We start from the raw sequence: 25,981 nt of genomic DNA on the forward strand, positions 1-25,981 counted from the left end.
GGGACTGCTGTATATAAGATAGTGGATTGGGGTGCCTGAGTGGCTCAGTCAGTTGAGCTTCTGAATTCAGCTCAGGCCATGATCTCACAGCTCATGAGTTCGAGCCTCACATGGGGCTCTCTGCTGTCAGCCTGTCATTGCAGGGTCTGCTTTGGATCCTCTGTAACCCCCTCTCTCTCTGCCTCTCCCCCACTCATGTTCTCTCTCAAAAAATAAATTAAAAAAATTATTTTAAAAAACATAGTGGATTAATTACCTATAAAATAGTGTGAAGAATAAAAGACACAAGTAGAAGAGAGGGTTAAAATGGCAGAGATGTAGGGTGACCCTAAGCTTGTCTCCTCCCCTGAACAGCTAGATAAATATCAAATCATTCTGAAAACCCAAGAAACCAATCAGAAGTCTTAGATAATGAGGCTGCACTACTACAAACAAAAAATAACCCATGGAAGGTAGGAACCGCAGAGTTGATTGGAGGGAGAAAACAGTGGCAGGCCCTGCGGTGGGGAGAGAGCTCTGATCTTAGAGAGAGAAAGAGAGAAACAGAATGGAAAAAAAGGAGTGAAAACACACCCAGAGGACTGCACAAGAAACTGTTACCAAAAAATATTGATGGGGAAAAAGGAGAGGTTTTCAATACTGCCTGTTTTCTTAAACAGCAGAGCACATAGCCTGAAGTTTTGGAGGTCAGTGTCTGGTGGTGCTCCAGCAAGGAAGCACGGCTGAGCCTTGGTGGCTGGCAGTGTGGTCTGAGGATCCCCTGGACTGCACAGGGAAAAGTGATTCCCCTGCTTGGAGTGCCTTTGGTAGAGGTGATACAGCCTCTCCATGGGCAAAAGACTCTACCAATAGGAGACATTGAGCTGTTCCATTTATCAGTATAGTAACAAAGACACTGGCTGAGGGCTGCAAACCTTGAAGCCAGCTGTGTGTTGTAATTTACTCTAAACTCTAAGCCACTGCCATTGCAGTTAAAGCAACTGTTTTCTGGGACAAACTGGCACCAGCCAGAGCACAACAAGACCATCCCCCAGGGGATCAGTGCAGGTCCAAGCTGCGGGGGTCTCTAAAGCATGGGATTTTAAAACACAGCCTCATCTGGGATAAAACACACGATTGCTGGCAGGCAGACAGCTCAGTCAAAGACAGGGTGAAAGTGCGGATCTGACGCAAGCCAAAACCCAGGAGGGGTGATTCTGAGGGCATGAACTTCCAGCTTTTGAGACTAGAAAGCAGGGCAAAGCATTTACACCCTTAGCCCACCAGCATTGAAGGACCTCAATGAGTTAAACAGTGCCACCAAGTGGAGAATGGAGCCATTACACCAAGTCCAACCCCACTGCACACTCCACAGGCACATCTTTACTAGGGCAAATCCACCTGAGAATGAGAACAGGCCTCTCTCCCAGAAGACCAGCACAAAACCCTCCCACACACTAAGTCTACAGATCATAGAATGATACAAAGCTTCAGCTCTAGGGGAAACAGGATCTAGCTTCATATGGGTTGTTTATTTTTTGTTTGTGTGTGTGTGTGTGTGTGTGTGTTTTGTTATACTTTGTTTTTGTATTTTTTTCTTAGAGAAAGAGCAAATTTTATTTTATTTTATTTTATAATTTTTAAATAAGTTTTTTTTCTTTTTCCTATCAAGCTTCTCACAGCAAGCAGAAAGAAAACACACCTAGAATCTAGCTTCATTTATCTTTTATAATTATTAAATTTTAATTTAATTTTTTTAATTTATTTAAATTTTAGATAGTAAGGATACAGTGAAATATTGGTTTCAGGAATAGAATTCAGTTTTTCATCACATACAATACTCACTGATCATCAAAATTGCCCTCCTTAATACCCATCACCCATGTAGCCCATCTCTAGCCCAGTTCCCTTGATCACCCCTTTGTTCTCCATCATTAAAAGTTCCTGTGGTTTGTTTCCCTTTCTTCTCCTCACCTCCTTCCCATATGTTCATCTGTTTTGTTTCTTAAATTCCAAATATGAGTGAAATCATATGGTGTTTGTCTTTCTCTGATTGACTTATTCTGCTTAGCATAATGCATTCTAGTCTCAACCATGTGGTTCAAATGGCAAGATTTCGTTCTTTTTCATGGATGAGTAATATTCCACTACATATATATATACATATATATATATATATGTATATATATATGTCTTTATATATATCGTCTTTATCCATTCATCAGTCGATGAGCATTTGGTTTTTCTCCATAGTTTGGCTATTGTTGATAATTCTGCTATAAATATTGGGGTGCATGTATCCCTTCAAATCTGCATTGTTGTATCCTTTGGGTAAATACCTAATAGTGAAATTTCTGGATCATAGAATAGTTCTGTGTTTATTTTTTTGAGGAACCTCCATACAGTTCTCCAGATTTGCTACACAGCTTTACATTCTCACCAGCAGTGCAAGAGGTTTCCCAGTTCTCCACAACACCTGTTTTTTCTCGTCCTGTTAATTTTAGCCATTCTAACAGGTATGAAGTGGAACTCATTGTGGTTTTTATTTGCATTTCCCTGATGATGAGAGATATGAGCATCTTTTAATGTGTTTGTTAGCCATCTGGATGTCTTCATTGAAAAGAAGACGTATTTGGAAATGAAATAGACATACATGTCTATTCATATATTCTGCCCATTTCTTAACTGGGTTGTTTGTTTTTTGCATGTTCAGTTTGATACATTCTTTATAGATTTTGTATACTAACCATTTATCAGATATGTTGATTGCAAATATTTTCTCTCATACTGTAGGCTGCCTCCTAGTTTTTTTTGATTGTTTGCTTTTCTTTGCAGAAGTTTTGGTCTTGAGGAAGTCCCAATAGTTCATGTTGTCTTTTGTTTCCCTTTCCTTTGGCAACGTGTTTAGTAATAAATTGCTCTGGCCAAGATCAAAGAGGTTGCTGCCTGTGTTCTCTAGGATTTTGATGGTTTCTTGATTCACATTTAGGTCTTTCATTCATTTGGAATTTATTTTTGTGGATGGTGAAAGAAAGTGGTCCAGTTTCATTCTTCTGCATGTTGCCATCCAGATGTCTCAATGCCAATTTTTGGAGAGACTGCCTTGGATTTTTTCTTACTACTTTCTCAGAGATTAGTTGACCATATAGTTGTGGGTCCATTTGTGGGGGTGATTTCTTACTGTTCTTTGTTCTTCCTGTTCACCCCTATTGGGGTGAATTCCTCTGTCTTGTCCTTGTGGACAGAAAAATTATAAAATAAAAATTTAAGGAGAAGTTAAGATGTTGGTTATGTAGGCAGGCGTGGGCTTTTCTCATCCATCAAAAACTGTTGTACTGAGGTCAGAACATTTGGAACATGCTGGAAATCAATCTGACAATGGGTAGAAAGATTTCCATGGTTGGAGGGAGGTATTGTGGCAGGCACAAGGCTTATGTTAACAAACAAATCAAAGGACACCTAGTTAAAGGTCCAAAGGTTCCCCATTGCAAGCCAGGAGGAGCTATACAGGGGAGTGACCACTGGAAAAGAGCAGCCAAAATGCAGCAGCAGAGTACACACAGTATACCCCAGAAACAGTTCCTGAAGTTCTAGACCTGGACATTGCATGACTCCTTTTTAATATAGCATTACTCTCAAGTGCAGGAAACATAACAAGCTTTTAAAATACAGAAAAGGCAGAAACTTAGCCACAATGGCAAGATGGAGGAATACTTCCCAAAAGAAAGGTCAAGTAGAAATCACAGCCAAGGATTTTCTCAAAACAGATATATGCCATATATCTAAACAAGAATTTAGAACAATAGTCATAAGACTACTAGCTGGGCGTGGGAAAAAAAAGCATAGAAGACACCAGAGAAACCCTTGTTGCAGACACAGAAGAATAAAAATAGGCTGTAATAAAAAATGATATAACTGAGATGCAAAGCTGACTAGATATAGTGATAATGATAACTGAAGAAGCAGAGAAAAGAATAGGTGACATAGAAGATAAAATTTTGGAAAATAATGAAGCTGAGAAGAAGAGGGAAAGAAAATTATTAGCTCATGAAGGGAAACTTAAGGATCTCAGTGATTCCATGAAATGAATCAATATTTGTACCACAGGAATCCCAGAAGAGTAAGAGTGGAAAAATGGGGTTGAAGGTTTATTTGAACAAATTATAGTTGAGAACTTCTTTAATCTGGGGAAGGATACAGGCATTCAAGTCCAAGAAGTACAGAGAACTCCCCTCAAAAGCAAACAAACAAACAACAACAAACACCCACAGGTCAACACCACGACATATCATAGTGAAACATGCAAAATACAAAGGGAATATAAAGGGAATTCTGAAATCATCTAGGGACAAAAGGTCCTTACATAAGGGTGAGTGTAGACACATAAGGTTAGAAGCAGACCTGTCCACTGAAACTTAGCAGGCCAATGGGAATGGCAGGATATATTCAATATGGTGAATGGGAAAAATATGCAGCCAAGAATTCTTTTTTTTTTTAATTTTTTTGAACTTTTATTTATTTTTGAGACAGAGAGAGACAGAGCATGAACGGGGAGGGTCAGAGAGAGGGAGACACAGAATCTGAAACAGGCTCCAGGCTCTGAGCTGTCCGCACAGAGCCCGACGCGGGGCTCAAACTCACGGACCGCGAGATCATGACCTGAGCCGAAGTCGGCTGCTCAACCGACTGAGCCACCTAGGCGCCCCAAAGAATTCTTTATCCAGCAAAGCTGTCATTCAGAATAGGAGAGATAAAGTGCTTTAATAAAAATTAAAGGAGTTTGTGACCACTAAACAGCCCTGCAAGATATTTCAAGGGTGAATTTTTGAGTGGAGAAAAACAAATAAACAAAGAAAGAGACCAACGCAATAAAGACTATAAAGTGCCAGAAGCATCACCATAAACACCAACTTTACAGGTAACACAATGGCACTAAATTTATCTTGCAATCATCACTCTGAATGTAAGTGAACCAAATGCTCCAATCAAAAGACATAGGATATCAGAAGGGATTAAAGAACAAGATCCATTTACATGTATCCTAAAAGAGACTCATTCTAGACCTAAAGATACCTGCAGATTAAGTGAGTGAATGGAGAACCATCTATCATTCTAATAGATATCAAAAGGAGCCAGAGTTGCCACACTTATATCAGATAAGGTAGATTTTAAAACAAAGAGTATAACAATTGATTAAGAAAGGCATTATCATAATTAAGGGGTCTATCCATCAAGAAGATCTAACAATTGTAAACATTTACTCCCTCAACTTGGAAGCACTCAGATATATATAAATCAATTAATAACAAACAAAAAGAAACTCATTCATAATAATACAGTACTAGTAGAGGACATTGATATCCCACTTACAGCAATGGACTGATAATCTATGCAGAAAATCAACAAGAAAACAATGGCTTTGAATGACACACTGGACCCGATGGACTTAACAGATATATTCAGAACATTTCATCCTAAAGCAGCAGAATACACATTCTTCCCGAGTGCACATGGAACATTCTCCAGAATAGATCACATACTGGGACACAAATCAGCCCTCAACAAGTACAAATATATTGAGATCATGTAATGGATATTTTCGGATCAAAACGCTATGAAACATGAAGTCAACCACAAGAAAAAATTTGGAATGACCACAAATACATGGACGTTAAAAAAACATCCTACTAAACAATGAATGGGTTAACCAGGAAATTAAAGAGTTAAAAAATACATGGAAGCAAATGAAAATGAAAACATGAGAGTCCAAACACTTTGGGATTCAGCAAAGGCAGTTCTAAGAGGGAAGTACATTGCAATTTGGGCCTACCTCAAGAAGAAAAGTCCCAAACACATAATCTAACCTTACACCCACAGGAGTTAGAAAAGGGAAGAAAATAAATCCTCAATCCAGCAGAAGAAGGGAAATAATAAAGACTAGAGCAGAAGTAAATGATATAGTAACTTAAAAAAAAAGCACGAGAACAGATCAATGAAAGCAGGAGCTGGTTTTTTGAAAAAGTTAATAAAATTGATATCCCTCTAGCCAGACATACCAAAAAGAAAGGAGAAATGACCCAAATGAAATAATAACCAATACCACAAAAATACAAACAGTCATGAGAATATTATGAAAAACTTTATGCCAAAATATTTGACAACCTGTAAGAAATGGATACATTTCTAGAAACATATAACCACATTCCAAAACTGAAACATGAAGAAATAGAAAACTTGAACAGACCAATAACCAGCAAAGAATTTGAATCAGTAATGAAAACTTCCCTTACAAACAAAAGTCCAGGCCTAGATGCCTTCACAGAAAATTCTACCAAACATTTAAAAAAGAGGCAATTACTCTTCTTCTCAAATTATTCCAAAAAATAGAAATGGAGGGAAAATTTCCAAATTTATTCTATGAGGCCTAAATTACTTTGATACTAAAACCAGATAAACACTCCATAAAAAAAGAGAACTATAGGTCAATATTGCTGATGAACATGGATTCAAAAATTCTAAATACCGGCACTAGGGTGACTCAGTAGGTTGAGTATCTGACTCTAGATTTCAGCTCAGATCGCGATTTCATGTGATTTGGCCCAGCATTGGGGATTCTCTCTCACCCTCTCTCTCTGGCCCTCCCCCACTCATGTTGCTCACTCTCTCTCTTTCTCAAAATAAATAAACCTAAAAAAATTAAAAATTCTCAATAAAATACTAGCAAATCAAATTAAACAGTACATTAAAAAAATCACTTCACATGATCAAATGTGATATATTCTTGTGCTGCCAGGGTAGTCAATTATTCACAAATCTATCATCAGAACACACCACATTAATAAAATATTTATGAACCATATGATCCTCTCAATAGATGCAAAAAAACCATTTTACATATTACAACATCCATTCATGATAAAAATTCAACAAAGTAGGTTTAGAATGAACATATATCAACATAATAAAGGCCTTATATGAAAAACTTACAGTGAAAATAATATTCAATGGGGAAAAGCCAAGAGGTTTCCCCCTAAGGTCAGGAACAAGAAAAGGATGTTTACTCTCACCACTTTTATTAAATATATTACTGGAAGTCCTAGCCACAGGATTCAGACAACAAGAGGAAATAAAAGGGATCTAAATCAGCAAGGAAGATATAAAACTTTCACTATCTGCAGTTGAGAGGGTATTCTATATAGAAAATCTGAATGAATCCACCAGAAACTAATTAGAACTGATTGATGAATTTGGTAAAGTTGCAGGATAAAAAATCAGTGTGTAGAAATGTGTTGCCTTTCTATGCACAAAATAATGAAGCAGCAGAAACTGAAATTAAGATAATAATCAATTTTACATTTGCATCAAAAACAATAAAATATCTAAGAGTAAACTTAACCAAAGAAATGAAAGACCTGTAGTCTAAGAATTATAAAACACTGATGAAAGAAACTGAAGACGACACAAATAAAAGGAAAGATATTCCATGCTCATGCATTAGAAGAACAAATATTGTTAACACGTGTATACTACCCAAAGTAATCTACACATTTAAAGTAATCCTTATCAAAATAACAACAGAATTTTTCATAGAACTAGAAGAAATAATCCTAAAATTTGTATGGAAGCATTGAAGACCCTTAACAACAAAAGCAACCTTGAAAAATAAAAACAAAACTGGAGGCATCACAATTCCAGACATCAAGTCATATTACAAAGCTGTGGTAAACAAAATAGTATGGTACTGGCACAAAAATAGACCCACACATCAATAGAAAATAATAGAAAATCCAGAAATATACCCACAATTATTTGGTAAATTAATTTTGGACAATGGAAGAAAGAATATACAATGGAAAAAAGACATCTTTTCAAGAAATGATGATGCTAAAACTGAGTTGTAACATGTAAAAGAATGAAACTGGACCCTTTCTTATACCATATACAAAAATAAACACAAAAGCAATTAAAGACCTAAATGTGAGACCTGAAACCATAACATTCCTACAACAGAGCATAGTTGGTAATTTTTCTGACATCAGCTGTAGCAATATTTTTCTAGATAAGTCTCCTGAGGCAAAGAAAATAAAAGGAAAAAAAACAACTATTGGGACTACATCAAAATAAAAAGCTTTTGCACAGCAAAGGAAATGATCATCAAAATGAAAGGGAACATACTTAATGGGAGAAGATATTTTCAAATGCCATATCTAAAAATGGGCTAGTCCCAAGAAGGTGTAAAAAGATTGATACCCCTCTTGAAAACAATGTGGAGTCTCTTCAAATATCTAAAATAGAACTACCTTATGATCCAGCAATCACACTACGGGGTATTTATCCAAAGAGTAAAAAACAAACAAACAAAAAACCAAAAAACCCTGATGTTTATACTAGCATTATCTACAATAACCAAATTATGGAGACAGCCCAAGTGTCCATTAACTGATGAATGCATAAAGATAATGTGGTATATACATATGATGGAAATTGCTCAGCCATAAAAAGAATGCAATCTTGCCATGTGCAATGACATGGATAGAGCTAGAGAGTATTATGCTAAGCAAAATGAATCAGTGAGAGAAAGACAACATATTATTTCACTCATGTGTGGCTTTAAGAAACAAAATCAACAAGCCAAGGATTAAAAAAAAAGAAGAAGAAGAAGAAGAGGAAATCCAAGAAACAGATTTTTAACTCTGAAGAACAAACTGATGGTTACAAAGGGAGTGTTGTCTGGTGGGATGGATTAAATAGTTGATAAGGAATAAGGAGAGAAATTGTCTTGAGCACTGGGTGTTAAGTTGAAGTGTTGAATCACTGTATTGTAGAACTTAAACTAATATTACACTGTTAACTGGAATTTAAATAAAAAACTTATAAAAAAACAGATTTGATACAACTCAACTTCCAAAAAACAAATAATCCAGTTAAAAAATAGGCAGAAGACATGAACAGAGGTTTATCCAAAAAAGACATACAAACAGCCAATAGACACATGAAAATATGTTCAACATCACTCATAATCAAGGAAATGCAAATCAAAACTACAATGAGATATCACCCCACTTCTGTCAAAATGGCTAAAATAAAGAACACATGAAACAACAAGTGTTGGTGAGGATGTTGAGAAAAATGAACCCTTGTGCACTGTTTGTGGGAATATGAACTGGTGCAGCCACTATGGAAACCAGTATGGAGGCTCCTCAAAAAGTTAAAAATGGCACTAATCTGTGATCTAGTAATCACACTACTGGTTTGTTTTTTTTTGTTTTTTTTTTTTACCAAAAACCACAAAACCCTAATTCAAAGGGATACGTGCATCCCTATATTTATTGCAGCATTATTTACAACAGTCAAATTATTGAAGCATCCCCAGTTTCCACTGACAGATGAGTGGATAAAGATGTGGTATATATTTGTACAGTGGAATATTATTCAGCCACAAGAAGAATGAAATCTTGCCATTTGCAATGACAGGATAAAGAAAATTGACAAACTTTTCACTAAACTCACCATGAAAAAAGTAAGATGGGTCAAATAAATAAAATCAGAAATGAAAGAGAAGTTACAACCTCTAACAAATATAAAACATAGTGTAAGAGGTTGCTATGAACAATACTGGAAGCAATAGTAAATTCTTGAAACATATAATAATCCAAAACTGGATCAAGAAGAAATAGAAAAACAGAACAAAGCCATTAGCAGTAATAAAACTGAATCATTTATCATATATATATATATATATATATATATATATATATATATATCCTAACAAAAGTCAGACAACTTCAGTCAGATAGTTGAATTCTATCAAACATTTAAAGAAGAGTGAGTACCTATCCTAAAACTATATTAAAAAAAATGAAGTAGAGGCAAAGTTTCCAAAATCGTTTCATGAAGCCAGAATTATCCTGATAATGAAACTGCACAAGGTACTAAAAAAACTAAAAGAAACAAGAGAAATAAAAAAAAAAAAATAGAAAAGTGAAGCGCAACATCCCTGATAAACATAGATTCAAAAATTTTCAACAAAATATTCCCAAATTCAACAACACATTAAAGAACTGTATACCATAATCAAGAGGTATTTATTCCAGGGATACAGGGATGATTCCACACTGAAAAATCAAACATGAACCACCACATTAACAGAATAAAGGATAAAAATTACATGATCATGTCAGTAGACGTAGAAAAAAACATGTGGCAAAATTCAACACCTTTTTAAGTAAAATCTCTCAAAAATGTGGGTGTAGAGGGAACATAGCTCAACGTAATAAATAAGTCCACAGCTAATATACTCAACTGTGAAAAGCTTCCTAAGATAGGAACAAGACAAGGATGTCCACTTTCTCCACTTTTATTCAACATATGTATTAAAAATCTTCACTAGACCAATTAGGAAGAAAAATAATTAAAAAGACATCCAAATTGGAATGAAGAAGTAAAACCACCACTATTTGTAGACACCATAATTTTGTATATGGAAAACACTAAAGACTCCATTAAAAAAAAAAGTGTTAGAACTAATAAACAAAGTTGGTAAACTTCCAAGGTACAAAATCAACATGCAATAATCTGTTGCATTTCTATAAACTAATAATGAACTATCAGAAAGAGAAATTAAGAAAACTATCCATTTATATTATATTATTTAAAAAAGAAAAAAATATCTACATATAAACTTAATCAAAGGGTTGGGGCGCCTGGGTGGCGCAGTCGGTTAAGCGTCCGACTTCAGCCAGGTCACGATCTCGCGGTCTGTGAGTTCGAGCCCCGCGTCGGGCTCTGGGCTGATGGCTCAGAGCCTGGAGCCTGTTTCCTATTCTGTGTCTCCCTCTCTCTCTGCCCCTCGCCTGTTCATGCTCTGTCTCTCTCTGTCCCAAAAATAAATAAACGTTGAAAAAAAATTAAAAAAAAAATAAACTTAATCAAAGGGTTAAAAATCTGTACACTGAAAACTATAACACATTGATGAAAGTAATTGAAGAGGGAGTTAAGATGGGAGTTAAGTAGGGCGACTGGGATTTTTGTTGTCCCTCAAACACAGCTTTATTGAGGTCAGATCACTTGGAACACCCATGAAAGCAATCTGTGAATTGGCAGAAGGATCTCCACAGTTGGAGGGAGACAGCTTGGCAGGATCGAGGTGCCTGCATGTGAATTGGGGTTGATAAAATGGCATAGGCACTGAGGGGAGGGAACCCTTTCTGTGGAGAGACAAAAAGGAGAGAAAGAGAAAGGGGTTGTGAAAGTGCAGCATCACATTAGCACAAAAGGAAAACCTCACTGGATCACAGACTGGGAAACAAGAAGTATGGAGAGGGCCAGTTTATTTTTTGCAAACAGCCTTAGAAGCTGAAACTTGGGAGGTCTGAAAGTGTGACTTTCTCTGGAACAAAGCTGGGAGCCTTGGTTTGTACACGTGGGCAGGTAAGAGCTGGCCCAGGAGTACATAGCGTGGTATAGCGTTCTCAGGGGCACACTGGGACAGAACAGCCCCCTTCCTGGAGGACTTTGGGAAGAAGGTTTATTGCTTTCCCAAAGACAAAAGACCCTGCAGGTGTCAGCCAAAGGCCTTTTATCAGCAGGGCAGAGTGGCTCTATTCTGCAACAGGGGAGAAAAGCCAGACAGACTGGGTCCTTTAAGACTTTGGGCTTTGAAGCTCAGCCAAGTACCTAGAAGGTGAAGGAGAACTGTGGAGCAGGGCAAGCTGACTGCCTTCACTATTCTATGAGGGCTGCCTGAACAGCGTGGGTTGAGATACCTAGTCTGGGGAGGACAGAGTGGGGTGTTGCCATTTTACCCCCAACACCAAAATGGTGGGACTTCAGAGAGCAGCACAGGGGACCCCAGTAGAGATGGGACAGGCTTACACCAAATCCCCTAAGTCCATGCAGGCAACTGCTTATCTACTGGAGCAAGACTGACTGCCCCAACTCAGTCAGACTCTCCTCCAGTCCAGCACAGCTACTGGTCCCAGGAACCAATAGACATATCTTTTTCACTTATTTTATTTTATTTTTCATTTTTTTCTACATTATTTTTTTTCTTTTGGAATCAGGCTCATCATTTCTGATTTGTTTTGGGTCAATTCTTACTATAAATACACACACACACACATTTGTTTGTTTCTTTGTTTAATCAGGCATCTTTATTCTTTTCTTTTTCCACCTTTTCCTTTCTTCTTTTTAATTCCCTTTCTCTTTCTCTGGTTTAACCTTATATTTTTTTGATTCTCTGCTCTTCTTACTGCCCCTTTCATTTTTCCTTTTTTATAGGATCAGTCTTCGCCTCCCCCCCACCCAACTTTTCCTTCTTTTATTTCCACAGCCATTTCAATAAAAAAATCAAAGCATATCTGGTTGAGGGTCCAAACACTCCACTGCTACAATCAAGGAGGAGCTCTGCAGAGGACTGACCAGTAGAATACACCAGCCAAAACGTAACAACAGGTGCATGCAACATACACCGAAACCACATCCTGAAGTGCCAGGTCAGGACAATGTATGGTGCCTCTATAATACAGTAGTACACTCAGGGTTAGGGCATATAACAAGCTTTTAAAAGACACAAAAGACAGAAGTTTGGCAAAATGACAAGTTGAAGGACCTTTTGCCAAAGAAAGGTCAAGAAGAAATCACAGTCAGAGAATTGCTCAAAACAGATATAAGAATATATCTGAAAAACATTGAAACACAGTTTTTTAATATTTATTTTTGAGAAAGAGGGAAAAACCATGAGCACTGGGGAGCAGGGAGCAGAGAGAACAAGACACATAATCTCAAGCAGGCTCCAGGCTCTGGGCTGTCAGTACAGAGTCTGATGTGGGCATGGGGCTCGAACTCTCAAACCACTAGATCATGACCTGAGATGAATTCAAATACTTAACCGACTGAGCTACCCAGGTGCCCCATGAAAAAAATTAGTATAACAGTCCTAAGACTAATAGTTGGGCTTGATAAAAGCATAGAACACACCAGGGAAACTCTTGCTGCAGATATCAAAAACTTAAGAACTAGTCAGGATGAATTTAGAAATGCTATAACTGAAATGCAAAATAAATTAGATACAATGACAGTAAGGATGAAAGAAGCAGATGAGAGAATAGGTGAAATAAAAGAAAAATTATGAAAAATAATAAATCTGAAAAAAATAGGGAAAGGAAATTACTAGATCACAAGGGGAGAATTGGAGAGCTAAGTGATTCCATGAAATGAAAATATCTGTGTCAATGGAGTTCCAGAAGAAGAGCAAGAGAAAGGGTCAGAAGGTTTATTTGAACAAAGTATAGCTGAGAACGTCCCTAATCTGAGAAGGGAAACAGGTATCCAAGTCCAAGAGGCACAGAGAACTCCCTTCAAAATCAACAAAAACAGGTCAACATCACAAAATATCATAGTGAAACTTGCAAAATACAAAGACAGAGAGAATTCTGAAAACAGCTAGGGACAAACATTTCTTAACCTACATGGGTAGATACATAAGGTTAGTAGAACCTCTTAGTAAAACCTGTCCAATGAAACTTGGCAGGCCAGAAGGCAGTGACAGGAAATATTCAATGTGCTGAACATAAAAACTATGGAGCCAAGAATCCTTTACACAGCAAAGCTGCCATTCAGAATAGAAGGAGAAATAAAGACTTTCCCAGACAACCAAAAACTATGGGAGTTATTGAGCACTAAAATAGTCTGGTAATAGATCCTAAGGGGGACCGTGAGAGTGGAAAGCAGCAAAGACTGAAAAAGACCAGAGACATCATAACAAACATGAAATCTATAGATAACACAAAGGCACTAAATTCGTATATTTCAAAAATCATTCTGAATATAAATGAACTAAATGCCCCAATCAAAAAAGTATAGGACATCAGAATTGATTAAAAAAAAAGATACATCTATATGCTGCCTACAAGAGACTCATTTTAGACTTAGACACCTGAAGAGTGAAAGTGAGGTGATGGAGAACCATCTACATGCTAACAAACATCAAAAGAAAGCCAAAGTAGCCATACTTATATCAGACAAACTAGATTTGAAACCAAAGACTGTAACAAGAAATGAAGGGCATTATATCATAATTAAAGGGTCTATCCATCAAGAAGAACTAACATTATAAATATTTATGCCCCCAATATGATAGCACCCAAATATATGAATCAATTAATCACAATCATAAGCAAGCTTATGGATAATACTGTCACAATTGCAGGAGATTTTAGTACTCCATTAACAGCAATGGACAGATCATCTAGGCAGAAAATCAATAAGGAAACTACAACACTGAATGACACATTGGACCAGATAGACTTCACAGATATATTCAGAACACTTCATCTTAAAGCAGCAGAATACACACTCTTCTTGAGTGAACATGGAACATTCTCCAAAACCGATCATATACTGTGTCACAAAATAGCTCTCAACAGGTACAAAAAGATCAAGATCATACCATGCATATTTTCAGATCACAATACTATGAAACTTGAAGTCAACCACAAGAAAAAAATTGGAAATCCCTCAAATACATGGAGGTTAAAGACCATCCTACTAAAGAATGAATGGGTTACCGAGGAAATTAAAGAAATTAAAAAATACATGGAAGCAAATGAAAATTAAAACACAATAGTCCAAACCCTTTGGGATGCAGGCCTAAGAGGAAAATACCTTGCAATTCATCCCAATCTCAAGAAGCAAGAAAGGTCCCAAATACACAACCTAACCTTACACCTAAAGGACTTAGAAAAGGAGCACTGAATAAAGCCCAAAGCCAGCAGAAGAAGGGAAATAATAAGGAACAGTGCAGAAATAAACAATACAGAATAATAATAATAATAATAATAATAATAATAATAATAAAAAACAGTAGAACAGGTTAATTAGACTAAGAGCTGGTTTTTTGAAATAATAAACAAAATTGATAAAGCCCTATATGGACTACCAAAAGAAAAGAGAGAGGACCCAAATAAATCAAATCGCAAATGAACAAGGAGAGACCACAACCAACACCACAGAAACACAAACAATTATAAGAAAATAGTATGAAAAATTATATGCCAAAAAACTGGACAATCTGGACGAAATGGAGAAATTCCTAAACATTCACACACTACAAAAATTCAAACAAGAAGAATTAGAAATTTTGAACAAACCCATAACCAGCAAAGAAATTGAATGAGTTATCAAATATCTTCCAACAAGTAAGCATCCTGGGCCAGATGGCTTCCCAGGGGAATTCTACCAGAATTTAAGGAAGAGTAAATACATATTCTCCTCAAAATGTTCCAAAAAATAGAAATGGAAGGAAAAGTTCTAAACTCATTCTATGAAGCAAGCATTATATTGATTCCAAACTAGACAAAACCCCACTAAAAAGGAGAATTATATGCCAATATTCATGTTAACCTAGATACAAAATTTCTTAACAAGATATTAGGAAATCAAATTGAACAGTATATTAGAAGAATTATTCATCATGATCAACTTTAAATCATTCCTTGGCTGCAGGGCTGGTTCAATATTTGCAAATCAATCAACGTGATGCATCACATTAATAGAAGAAAGGGTAAGGATTATATGATCCAGTCAATAGATGCAAAAAAAAGCAGTTGAGAAAATATAGCATCATTTCCTGATAAAAACACTCAAGAAAGTAGGTATAGAAGAAGCATACCTTAACGTCATGAAAGCCATACATGAAAGGCCCACAGCTAATATTATCCTCAATGTGGAAAAACTGAGAGCTTTCCCCATAAGATCAGGAACATGACAGGGATGTCCACTCTCACCACTTGTTGTTCAACATAGTGTTGGTAGTCCTAGCCTCAGCAATCAGAAAACAAAACGAAATAAATGGCATACAAATTGGCAAGGAGAAAGTTAAACTTTTACTCCTTGCAGATGACATGATACTCTACATGGAAAACCCGAAATACTCCACAAAAAAAAAAAAAAAAAAAAGAAAGAAAGAAAAAGAAAAACTGCTAGGGCTGATACATGAATTCAGCAAAGTCGTAGGACATAAAATCAACATACAGAAATCAGTTACATTTCTATACACCAATAATGAAGCAACAGACAGAGGTATCAAGGAATCGATCCCATTTACAATTGTAACAAAAATGATAAGATACCTAGGATTAAACCTGACCAAAGACGTAAAGATTTTTATGCTGAAAACTATAGAAAGCTGATGAAAGAAATTGAAGAACACATAAAGAAATGGAAAAGCATTCCATGCTCATGGACTGGAAGAACAAATATTGTTAAAATATCAATACTCCCCAAAGCAATCAACACATTTAATGCAATCCCTACCCAAATAATACCAGCATTCTTCACAGAGCTAGAACAAACAATCCTAAAATTTGTATGTAACCACAAAGACCCTGAATAGTCAAAGTGATGTTGAAAAAAAACCAAAGTAGAGACATCACAATCCCAGACTTTTAACCTGTATTGCAAAGCAATATCATTAAGGTAGGATGGTATTGGCACAAAATAGACCTATAGACCAATGGAATAAAGAACCCAGAAATGGACACACAAATATATGGTCAACTAATCTTCAATAAAACAGAAAAGAGTATCCAATGGCAAAAAGACAGTCTGTTTATCAAATGGTGCTGGGAGAACTGGACAGCAACATACAGAAGAATGAACCTGGACCACGTTCTTAAACCATACAAAAATAAATTCAAAATAGATGAAAGATCTAAACGTGATACTGGAAACCATCAAAATCCTATGGGAGAATACAGGCAGCAACCACTTTCACTTAGGCCACAGCAACTTCTTACTTGACGTGTCTCCAGTGGCAAGAGAAATAAAAGCAGAAATGAACTATTGGGACCACATCAAGATAAAAAGCTTCTGAACAGCAAAGGAAACAATCAACAAAACTAAAGGGGATCTGATGGAATAGAAGAAGATATTTGCAAATGATATATCAGATAAAGGATGAGTATTCAAAATCTATAAAGATCTTACCAAACTCAACACCCCCCCCAAAAAAACCAAATATCTAGTGAATAAATGGGTAGAAAACACAAATAGACACACTTTTCCAAAGAAGTCATCCAGATGACTAACTGACACATGAAAAGAGGCTCAACATCACTCATAATCAGGGAAATACAAAACAAAACCACAGGGAGATACCAGTCAGAATGGCTAAAATCAACTCAGGAAACAATAGATTTGGGCAAGAACATGGAGAAAGGGGAACCCTTTTGTACTGTTGGTAGGAATGCAAACTGGTGCAGCTATTCTGGAAAACAATATGGAGGTTCCATTTTTAATTTTAAATAATTAAAAATAGAACTACCCTACAACCCAGCAATTGCACTACTAGGAATTTATTCAAAGAATACAAAAATGCTGATTTGAAGGGGCATGTGTGCCTCAGTGTTTATAGCAGTGCTTTCAACAATAGCCAAATTATGGAAAGAGCCCAAATGTCCTTCAACTGATGAATGGATTAAGAAGATGTACATACAACATGGTACACTACTTGGTGATGAAAAGAATAAAATCTTACCATTTGCAACAATATGGGTGGAACTGGAGAGTAGTATGCTAAGTGACATAAGTCGGTCTGATAAAGACATACCACATAATTTCATTCATACGTGGAATTTGGTAAACTCAACAGATGAACATAGGGGAAGGGAAGGAAAAATTAGATCAAAACAAAGGGGGATAAAACCATAAGAAACTCTTAAATACATAGAACAAACTGAGGGTTGCTGGAGGGGGTGAGTTAAATGGGTGAAAGGCATAAAGGAGGGCACTTTTTGAGATGAGTTCTATCACATGTAAGAGATGAATCACTGGGTTCTACTACTGACACCAAGACTGCACTGTATGTTTACTAACTGGAAAATTTAAAAAAATAATAAATGGAAAAGGTCACAAATAAATGGAACAATATTCTCCACTACAGATCAGAAGAATTAATACTGTTAAAATGTCCACATTATACAAGAAAAATGTACAAATTCAATGCAATTCCACTATAATTCCAAAGGCATTATTGAAGAAAGTTAGAATGAACAATTTTAAAATCTGTTTGGAATAATAAAAGATCTTAAATATCCAAAGCAACCTTGAGAAAGAAAAAAAATGTAGTCATCAAGCTCCCTGAGTTAAAACTATATTACAAAGCTATAGTAAGAAAAATAATATGGTATTGACATAAAAATAGACACATACCTTAATAGAACAGAGTCCAAAAATAAACCTATACATATATGGCCAATTAACTTATGATAAAGGAAGAATATACAAGGGCGAAAAGATAGTCTCTTTAATAAATGTTGTTGGGAAAACTGGATAGCCACATGAAAACAATGCAACTAGGTTAATATCTTATACCATACACACAAAGAAAATTAAGTTAAAATGGATTAAAGAGTTAAACATAGGACCCAAAACCATACAACTCCTGAAAGAAAACTTAGGCAGTAAAAACTCCTTGACATTGATCTTAATGTTTTTTTTTAATCTGACTCCAAAGGTAACAACAGCAAAAATAAACAAGTGGGAGCACATCAAACAAAAAAGCTCCTGCACGGCAAAGAAAAATATCAATGAAATGAAAAGGCAACATACTAATATTTGCAAGTCACATATCTGATAAGGTATTACTATCCAAAATATATAATGAACTCCTGCAACTCATCACCAAAAAATAAAAAACAATTTGATTTTAAAAAATGATCAGAAGATCTGAATAGACATATTTTCAAAGAAGACATTACTAATCATCAGGGAAATGCAAATCAAATGCACAATGAGATATTGCCTCACACCTGTTAGAATGGCTATCATCAAAAAGAAAAGAATAATAACTATTGAGGATGATGTGGAGAAAATGGATCACTTGTGCACTGTCTGTAAGAATGTAAATTGGTATGGCCACTATGCAAACCAGTATATGAAGATTCCTCAAAAAGTTAAAAAAACAGAACTACCATGTGATCTAGCAATTTCAAGGCTGGATATTTACCCACAGGAAATATAAACACCAATTTGAAAAGATGTCCACCCCTATGTTTGCTATAGCATTAATTACAACAGCCAATATACAGAAATCATGTTAAGTGTCCATTGATTTATGAATGGATAAAGAAGAGATGGTATATGTATACAATGGAGTATTATCTACCAATAAAAAAGAAGGAAAATTTTCCATTTGTAACAACATGGGTGGACCTTGAGGGTGTTATGCTACATGAAGTAAGTCAAAGAATCGCAAATATCATATCATTTCACGTGTAATCTAAAAAACAAAACAAACAAATATAATAAAAGTCATGGAAATGAGAAGAGTGGTGGCTGCCTGACAAAGGATGGTTGGTGAGTGGAGGAATGGGTGAGGGGGGGGTCAGTAGGTACAAACTTCAGTTGTGATAAACAAATAGGTGGTGGGTATGTGGTGTGCAGCATGGTGACTACAGTCAGTGGTATTGTAGTGAATATTTATAGATGACACAAGAATAGATCTTGAAAATTCTTAGCACAAGAAAAAAAATTGGTAACTTTTTGTGGTGAAATATGATGACTAAATTTACTGTGGTGATAAATTTGCAGTGTACACAAGTGTCAAATCATTGTTGTACACCTGACACTAATATAAAGTTGTACATCAATTTAAAAATAAGTCAGAAAATAGGGAAAAACAAAGAACAGATGAGACAAAAAAAACCCATATAAACAGCAAAATTGGAGATTTAAACACAGCCAAATCAATAATCATATTAAATGTAACAGGTATAACACTCAAATTAAAATTAAAAGGCATAGATTTTCAGATTGGATAAAAAGCAAGGATAATTGCTTTAAGTACATTAACAGTGTTAAAATAAGTCATCTCATAATAATAAAGGTATCAGTTTATCAAAAAGAAATGATAATCCCGAAAATTTACACACTCAGCAACTTTGAAATACATAAACCAAACCTTAACAGAAATTTAAAATTAACAGAAAAAAAGATAAATATATAATTATAGTCAAAGTTTTCAATCTCTGTATCACAAAAATTTATAGAATATATAGACAAAAAATTAAGAATGCAGTAGACTTAATACCACTATTAGCCAACTTGATCTAATTGCATTTAGGACCTTCCACTACTCGAAATCAGAATACACATTCTCCTTAAGTATACACAGAACATTTACAAAAATATACTATATACTGAAGCATAAAATAATTATAAGTGAATTTAAGGGAATTGAAGTCATACAAACTATGGTTTATGACTACAATGAAAATAAATTAGAAGTCAATAATACAAAGTTATCTGGAAAATGCCAAAATATTTATAAATTAAATAACATACTTCTAAATACTCCATGAGTCAAAGAAAAAAATAAAAAGGAAATTAGAGAGTACGTGAAACTGAAGGAAAATAAAAACATCACATATCAAAATATGTGGGATAATGCTAAAGTATTGTTCAGAGAGATGGTTAAAACAGTATACACCTACATTAGGAAAGATGAAAGGTCTCAAATTAGTAACTTCAGCTTCCATCTTAAAAACCTGAAAAGTTAGTGAAATATATAGTAAGCAGGAAAAAAATGAAGTAATAAAAGTTACTGTGGAAAACAATGAAATAGAATAGAGAAAATCAGTGAAGCCCAAAGCCAGTTGATTTGTTGAGAAAAAATAAAATAAAATTGATAAACCTCTAGCAAGGCTAAGCAAGATAAAAAAGAGAGAAGAGACAAAATAAGAACATCAGGTATGGTGATACAAGTATCATTAATGCTTCTACTGCTATAAAAAGGATAATAAGGGACTATTATGAACATTTTCATGCCAGTGAATTTGATAAATTTGCTAAAATGGTAAAATGGTTAAATTTTTAAAAGGCAAAGATACCAAAGCTCACTCAAAAAAAAAAAAAAAGATAAACTTAATACCTCCAAGTCTCTTAAACAAATTGAATTTGTAGTTAAAACATCTTACCATTAAAAAACTTCAGGCCAGATAGATTCACTGGTGAATTCTACCAATCATTTAGTAACAATTTAACATTGAATTCTTCTAGACTTTAATAACAATTTAACATTGAATTCTCTAAAAAAACAGAACAGGAGAAAACACTACCCAACTCATTCTATAAAACCAGATTTGCTCTGACATCAAAACAAGGCATAAACAATACACAAAATCTATAGTCAAATGTCCCTCATAAAAATAAATGTAAAAATTCTTAACAAGCATTTAGGAAATATCACCCACCAATATGCAAAAAAGATAATGCATCATGATTACATGGTGAGGGTTCATCCATAGGCAAGATTGCTTCAACATTTGACAATCAATCAATGTAATTCACCTATTAAAACATTAAAGAAGAGGGGCGCCTGGGTGGCTCAGTCGGTTAAGCGTCCGACTTTGGCTCAGATCATGATCTCACGGTCCATGAGTTCGAGCCCCGCGTCAGGCTCTGTGCTGACAGCTCAGAGCCTGGAGCCTGCTTCAGATTTTGTGTCTCCCTCTCTCTCTGACCCTCCCCCGTTCATGCTCTGTCTTTCTCTGTCTCAAAAATAAATAAAACATTAAAAAATTTTTTAAAAAAACATTAAAGAAGAAAAAATATATAACACCTCAATAATGGCAGTAAAAGAATATTACAGGGGCGCCTGGGTGTCTCAGTCGGTTGAGCATCCAGTTCCTGATTTTGGCTCATGTCATGATCTCATGGTTCGTGGGATTGACCACTGCATCGGGCTCTTTGCTGACAGCATGGAGCCTGCTTGGAATTCTCTCTCTCCCTCTCTCTCTGCCCTTTCCCTGCTCCCACATAAATAAATAAACATTTGGGGAAAAAAAGAAAAAATAATTAAATATTACAAAATCTAACATACAACAAACAAGTAACAGAAAGGAACTTTCACTTGATAAAGAACATGTAAAAAGACCTATACTTAACTTTATAACTTATGCTAAAATTATGCTTTTCCCCTAAGACCAGAAATAAGGCAAGAGTGTCTGCTCTTATCAATTCAATAGAAGACTGAACTGGAGGGCCCAGCCAGTGCAGCAAAGACAAATAAAAGAAAGAAATGATGTTGATAATGGAAAAGAAGTAAAAACTCCTTATTTGCAGATTACAAATAGAAAATTCTATGGAGTCTACAAAAAAAAGCTGTTAGGTGTAATAAGGAAGTTCAGTTAAACTGTGGGACACAAATTCAGTATGCAAAAAAACATCAATTGTATTTCCATCCAACTTGAAAATGAAATTAATAAGAAAGCAATTCCATTTACAAGGGCATTTTTATTTTTTTTATTTTTTAATTTTTTTAATGTTTATTTTTGAGAGAGATGGAGACAGAATATGAGTGGGGAAGGGAGAGAGAAAGAGGGAGACACAGAATCCGAAGCAGGCTCCAGGCTCCAAACTGTCAGCACAGAGCCTGACGCGGGGCTCAAACCCACGAGTTGTGAGATCATGACCTGAGTCGAAGTTGGACGTTCAACTGACTGAGCCACCCAGGCGCCCCTACAATGGCATTTTTAAAAGGAAACAGGTAAATTTGATTAATAAATGCATAAGACTTATAGACTGAAAATGACAACCTATAGACTTAAAATGACAAGATATTGATGAGAGAAATTAAAGAAGACTCAAAAACTGGAAAGAAATATATTCGTGGATTGGGAGACTCAATGTTATGAAAATGTAAATTATTTGCAAATTGACTTAGAGGTTCAATGCAATCCACAGTAAGCTTTTTTGTAGAAAGTGAAGAGCTGATTTTAAAATTGATATGGAAATGCAAAGGATCCAGAAGAGGCAAAACAACTTTGAAAAAGAAGAGCAAAGCTCAAGGATTTGCACTACCTTACTTTAAGACATATTATAAAGGTAATCAAGAAATCACGTGGTATTGAAATCAAGATAGACAAATAGATCAACAGAACAAAATATGATCAATTGATTTTCAACAAAAATGCAAGGTAATTCAGTGAAGAAAGCATGGACTTTTCTAATCATAATGCTAGAACAATGGGGTATGTACATGCAAAAAAAAAAAAAAGGACTTCAACACATATCTTCACCATACACTAAAGGATTATAAACTTAAATGTAAAACCTAAAATTACAAATTGTGTAGGAAACAGAAAATCTTTGTGACCTGAGATTAGGCAAATATTTTTTTAAATAGGACACCAAATTCATAAAAGAAAAAAATTAAGTTGGACTTGATCAAAATTAGGAACTTCTGCTTTTTTAAAAAGAACTGCTTTTTGAAAGAAATTGTTACAGAGAATGAAAAGATAAACTACAGACCAGAAGAAAATATTTACAAACAACATATATGTTAAACGACCTACCATCCAAAATATATAAAGACTCTCAAAACTCAGAAGAACAACTCAATTCAAAAATGGGCCAAAGATTTAAACAGATATTTTACAAAAGAAAATAAACAGTTGTCAAATAAGTGCACTGAAAAATTCTCAACATCATCAGTCATTAGAATTATGCAATTCAAAACCACAATAAGGTACCACTACCCACACTCATGTCCAAAATGAAAACAAGACTGACCATATATCAAGGGTTGGCAAGGATGTGGAGCAACTGGAACTCTCATATGTTGCTGCTGGGAGTGTAAAAGTTATACCACCTTGGAAAACAATTTGACAGTGTCTTTAAAATAAGTTAAAACATACATCTACCAAATAGCCCAGTCATACTCCTAGGTATTTAACCATAAATATGAAAACATATGTCCATACACTCATTTGTACATGAATGTTTGTAGCAGTTTTATCAGTAATATCCCAAAACTGCAAACAATCCAAACATCCATCAATAAATTAATGCATAAACAAATTGTGGCATATTCATACAGTGGAATACTACTCAGCAATAAAAATGAATGAACCACTGATACATATAACACCATGGTGAAATCTCAAAATAATTATTGAGTTAAATACGCCAGACCAAAAAAAATACATACTCTATGGTTCCATTTATATAAAATCCTAGAAAATGCAAACCAAACAATGACAAAAATCAGATTCAGTAGGAGTGGGGCAGAAGGGAGGAATTACAAAGGGGCACAAGAAAATGGTTGGGGACGACGGATAAGCTTATTATCTTGATTGTGACGATGGTTTCACAGGTATATACGAATGTCAAATTTTATCAAATATGTACCGTAATATGTGCAATTTATTCTATGTCAATTATACCTCCATACACCTGTTTTAAACATGAATAAAATAAACACTACTCCCAGAGGCATTTTGGTAGCTTGAGTAGCCAAAATCCTAGGCTTGCCCCTATCTACTTCATCCAGTTATTTATATTGATCTTGTGCCTAAGGGAATAATGAGTAGCACATTGAGATGGATCTAAATGACAGGAAGACAGAAAATACCATTAACTGGCACATCCACTAAATACTATGCAGTGAAACAAACAGAATAATTATTTAGCTTTTCTATAGAAAAATTAATTATCAGAACAAAAATGATTTTTGTTTCAATAAAATATAGTAAAAAATTCACAGATACTCACCTCTTTGGATAATCTTGTAAAGACATCTCCTCCCCTGAGAAAATCTAGTATTAAATACAGCTTCCCTTCAGTCTGAAAGGCTAATTATAAATTAGAATGTAGTAACAGAACAATCTTAAAGGCTTAACAAGCTTAGTATAAATTTTGATAAACAAATTTAGAGTTTTATCATTAAACACTATAAAGGAATTAAGAATTTATTCAAATGGTCCAATGTTTTTGGGTAACATTATCTCACAATTGAATTTAGCGTTGAAATAGCTATAAACGCCTTCCCAGAACATAATCAACTTTGCATGTGGCTTTACACAGAAATGTCTACCACCATCATTTTCCTGATTTATGGATCAATGGTGTTCAATTGCAAACTTCCTGAACTCTGCCTCCCTACCTAATGAAAATCTACTAATTTTTTCAAGCTCAACAAAAATGCCAACTCCTCTATTAAGCTTTCCTCTATTAAGGATTTCTCTCTTTTCACATTTCCTTTAGCATCTTTACCCTCTTCTGCATAAGAATAATTTGTTACTACTTTTGAGATATCATTGTTCTTTATTTATGTCTCTCTTAACTCCACTTTGGAATGTACAGTTAATTCGTTTACATGTCTGTGTTCCCATAGATATAATTTTTTTTGAGATCAGAGATTGTTTCACCTCTATAGCCTACTGCATTCAATACAGTGTTTTGCACACAATTGGTATATACTGATTAATGTCATGTCACCCTAGAGATTTAAGGAAGAGATTTAGGATAACAGGGATTAAAAGAAAAATGGGTGGACATTTCTTGAGTGTTTTTTATAAAAATAATTTAATACCTACTTTACTGCATTATTTTTCAAAATTACCTAAGAATTTTTTAAATCTACTGCTAATTTATCTCTTGAAAATTTAAAGTGACATTGTAGAATGTATCAGTGATTTAATGATGTATATACCTTTGAATTCTCCAGGAAAACCAAACTTCACAATCTCATGCATGCATTAAATTATCAATGGAGCCATGATTCAAACTCAGAACAGTCGGACTCCAAATTCATGTTCTTTCCATTATACCTACTTGCTTCTTACTGGTATTCTTCTCCCCCCAAATATAAGAGAGAATAACTTAAATGGACTAATATACCTACATTGTCCTCTCCAATAGAAGTAGGAAATAAATGAATATACTCATTATGAACAACATGTAAGAGGAACACATGCAAACACCAAATGCTTTGAATAAATCATCACACTTTATAGCCTAAGATCATTAAAGGTACAGCATAGCAGAGTAAAGAAATACTACCAGACAGGTAATCAGAAGATACTATCTTATTACCTTAGACAAGTTAACCAACAGATACAGAAAATACAATTCAAAGCTGGTTATTAATTCTTATTCTTATTTCAGATGAATATGTTTTACATAGTTGAATTATTAAATCAGTTTGAAGTATTTATTTCCT

The 25,981-nt window shown here is 35.0% G+C and overlaps 1 protein-coding gene across 1 annotated transcript in view; it reads right to left on the bottom strand.

Annotated features, from left to right (window-relative positions):
- RPS6KA6 (ribosomal protein S6 kinase A6) overlaps positions 1–25,981 on the bottom strand; it is a 176,109-nt gene that overhangs the window by 87,213 nt on the left and 62,915 nt on the right. The window contains exon 6 of the mRNA XM_043569575.1: positions 24,532–24,611. Within this exon, the coding sequence (XP_043425510.1) occupies positions 24,532–24,611 (80 nt within the window). The remainder of the gene's footprint in view (positions 1–24,531; positions 24,612–25,981) is intronic.

Source organism: Prionailurus bengalensis, chromosome X, assembly GCF_016509475.1.
Source record: "Prionailurus bengalensis isolate Pbe53 chromosome X, Fcat_Pben_1.1_paternal_pri, whole genome shotgun sequence".
Taxonomy (NCBI): Eukaryota; Metazoa; Chordata; class Mammalia; order Carnivora; family Felidae; genus Prionailurus; species Prionailurus bengalensis.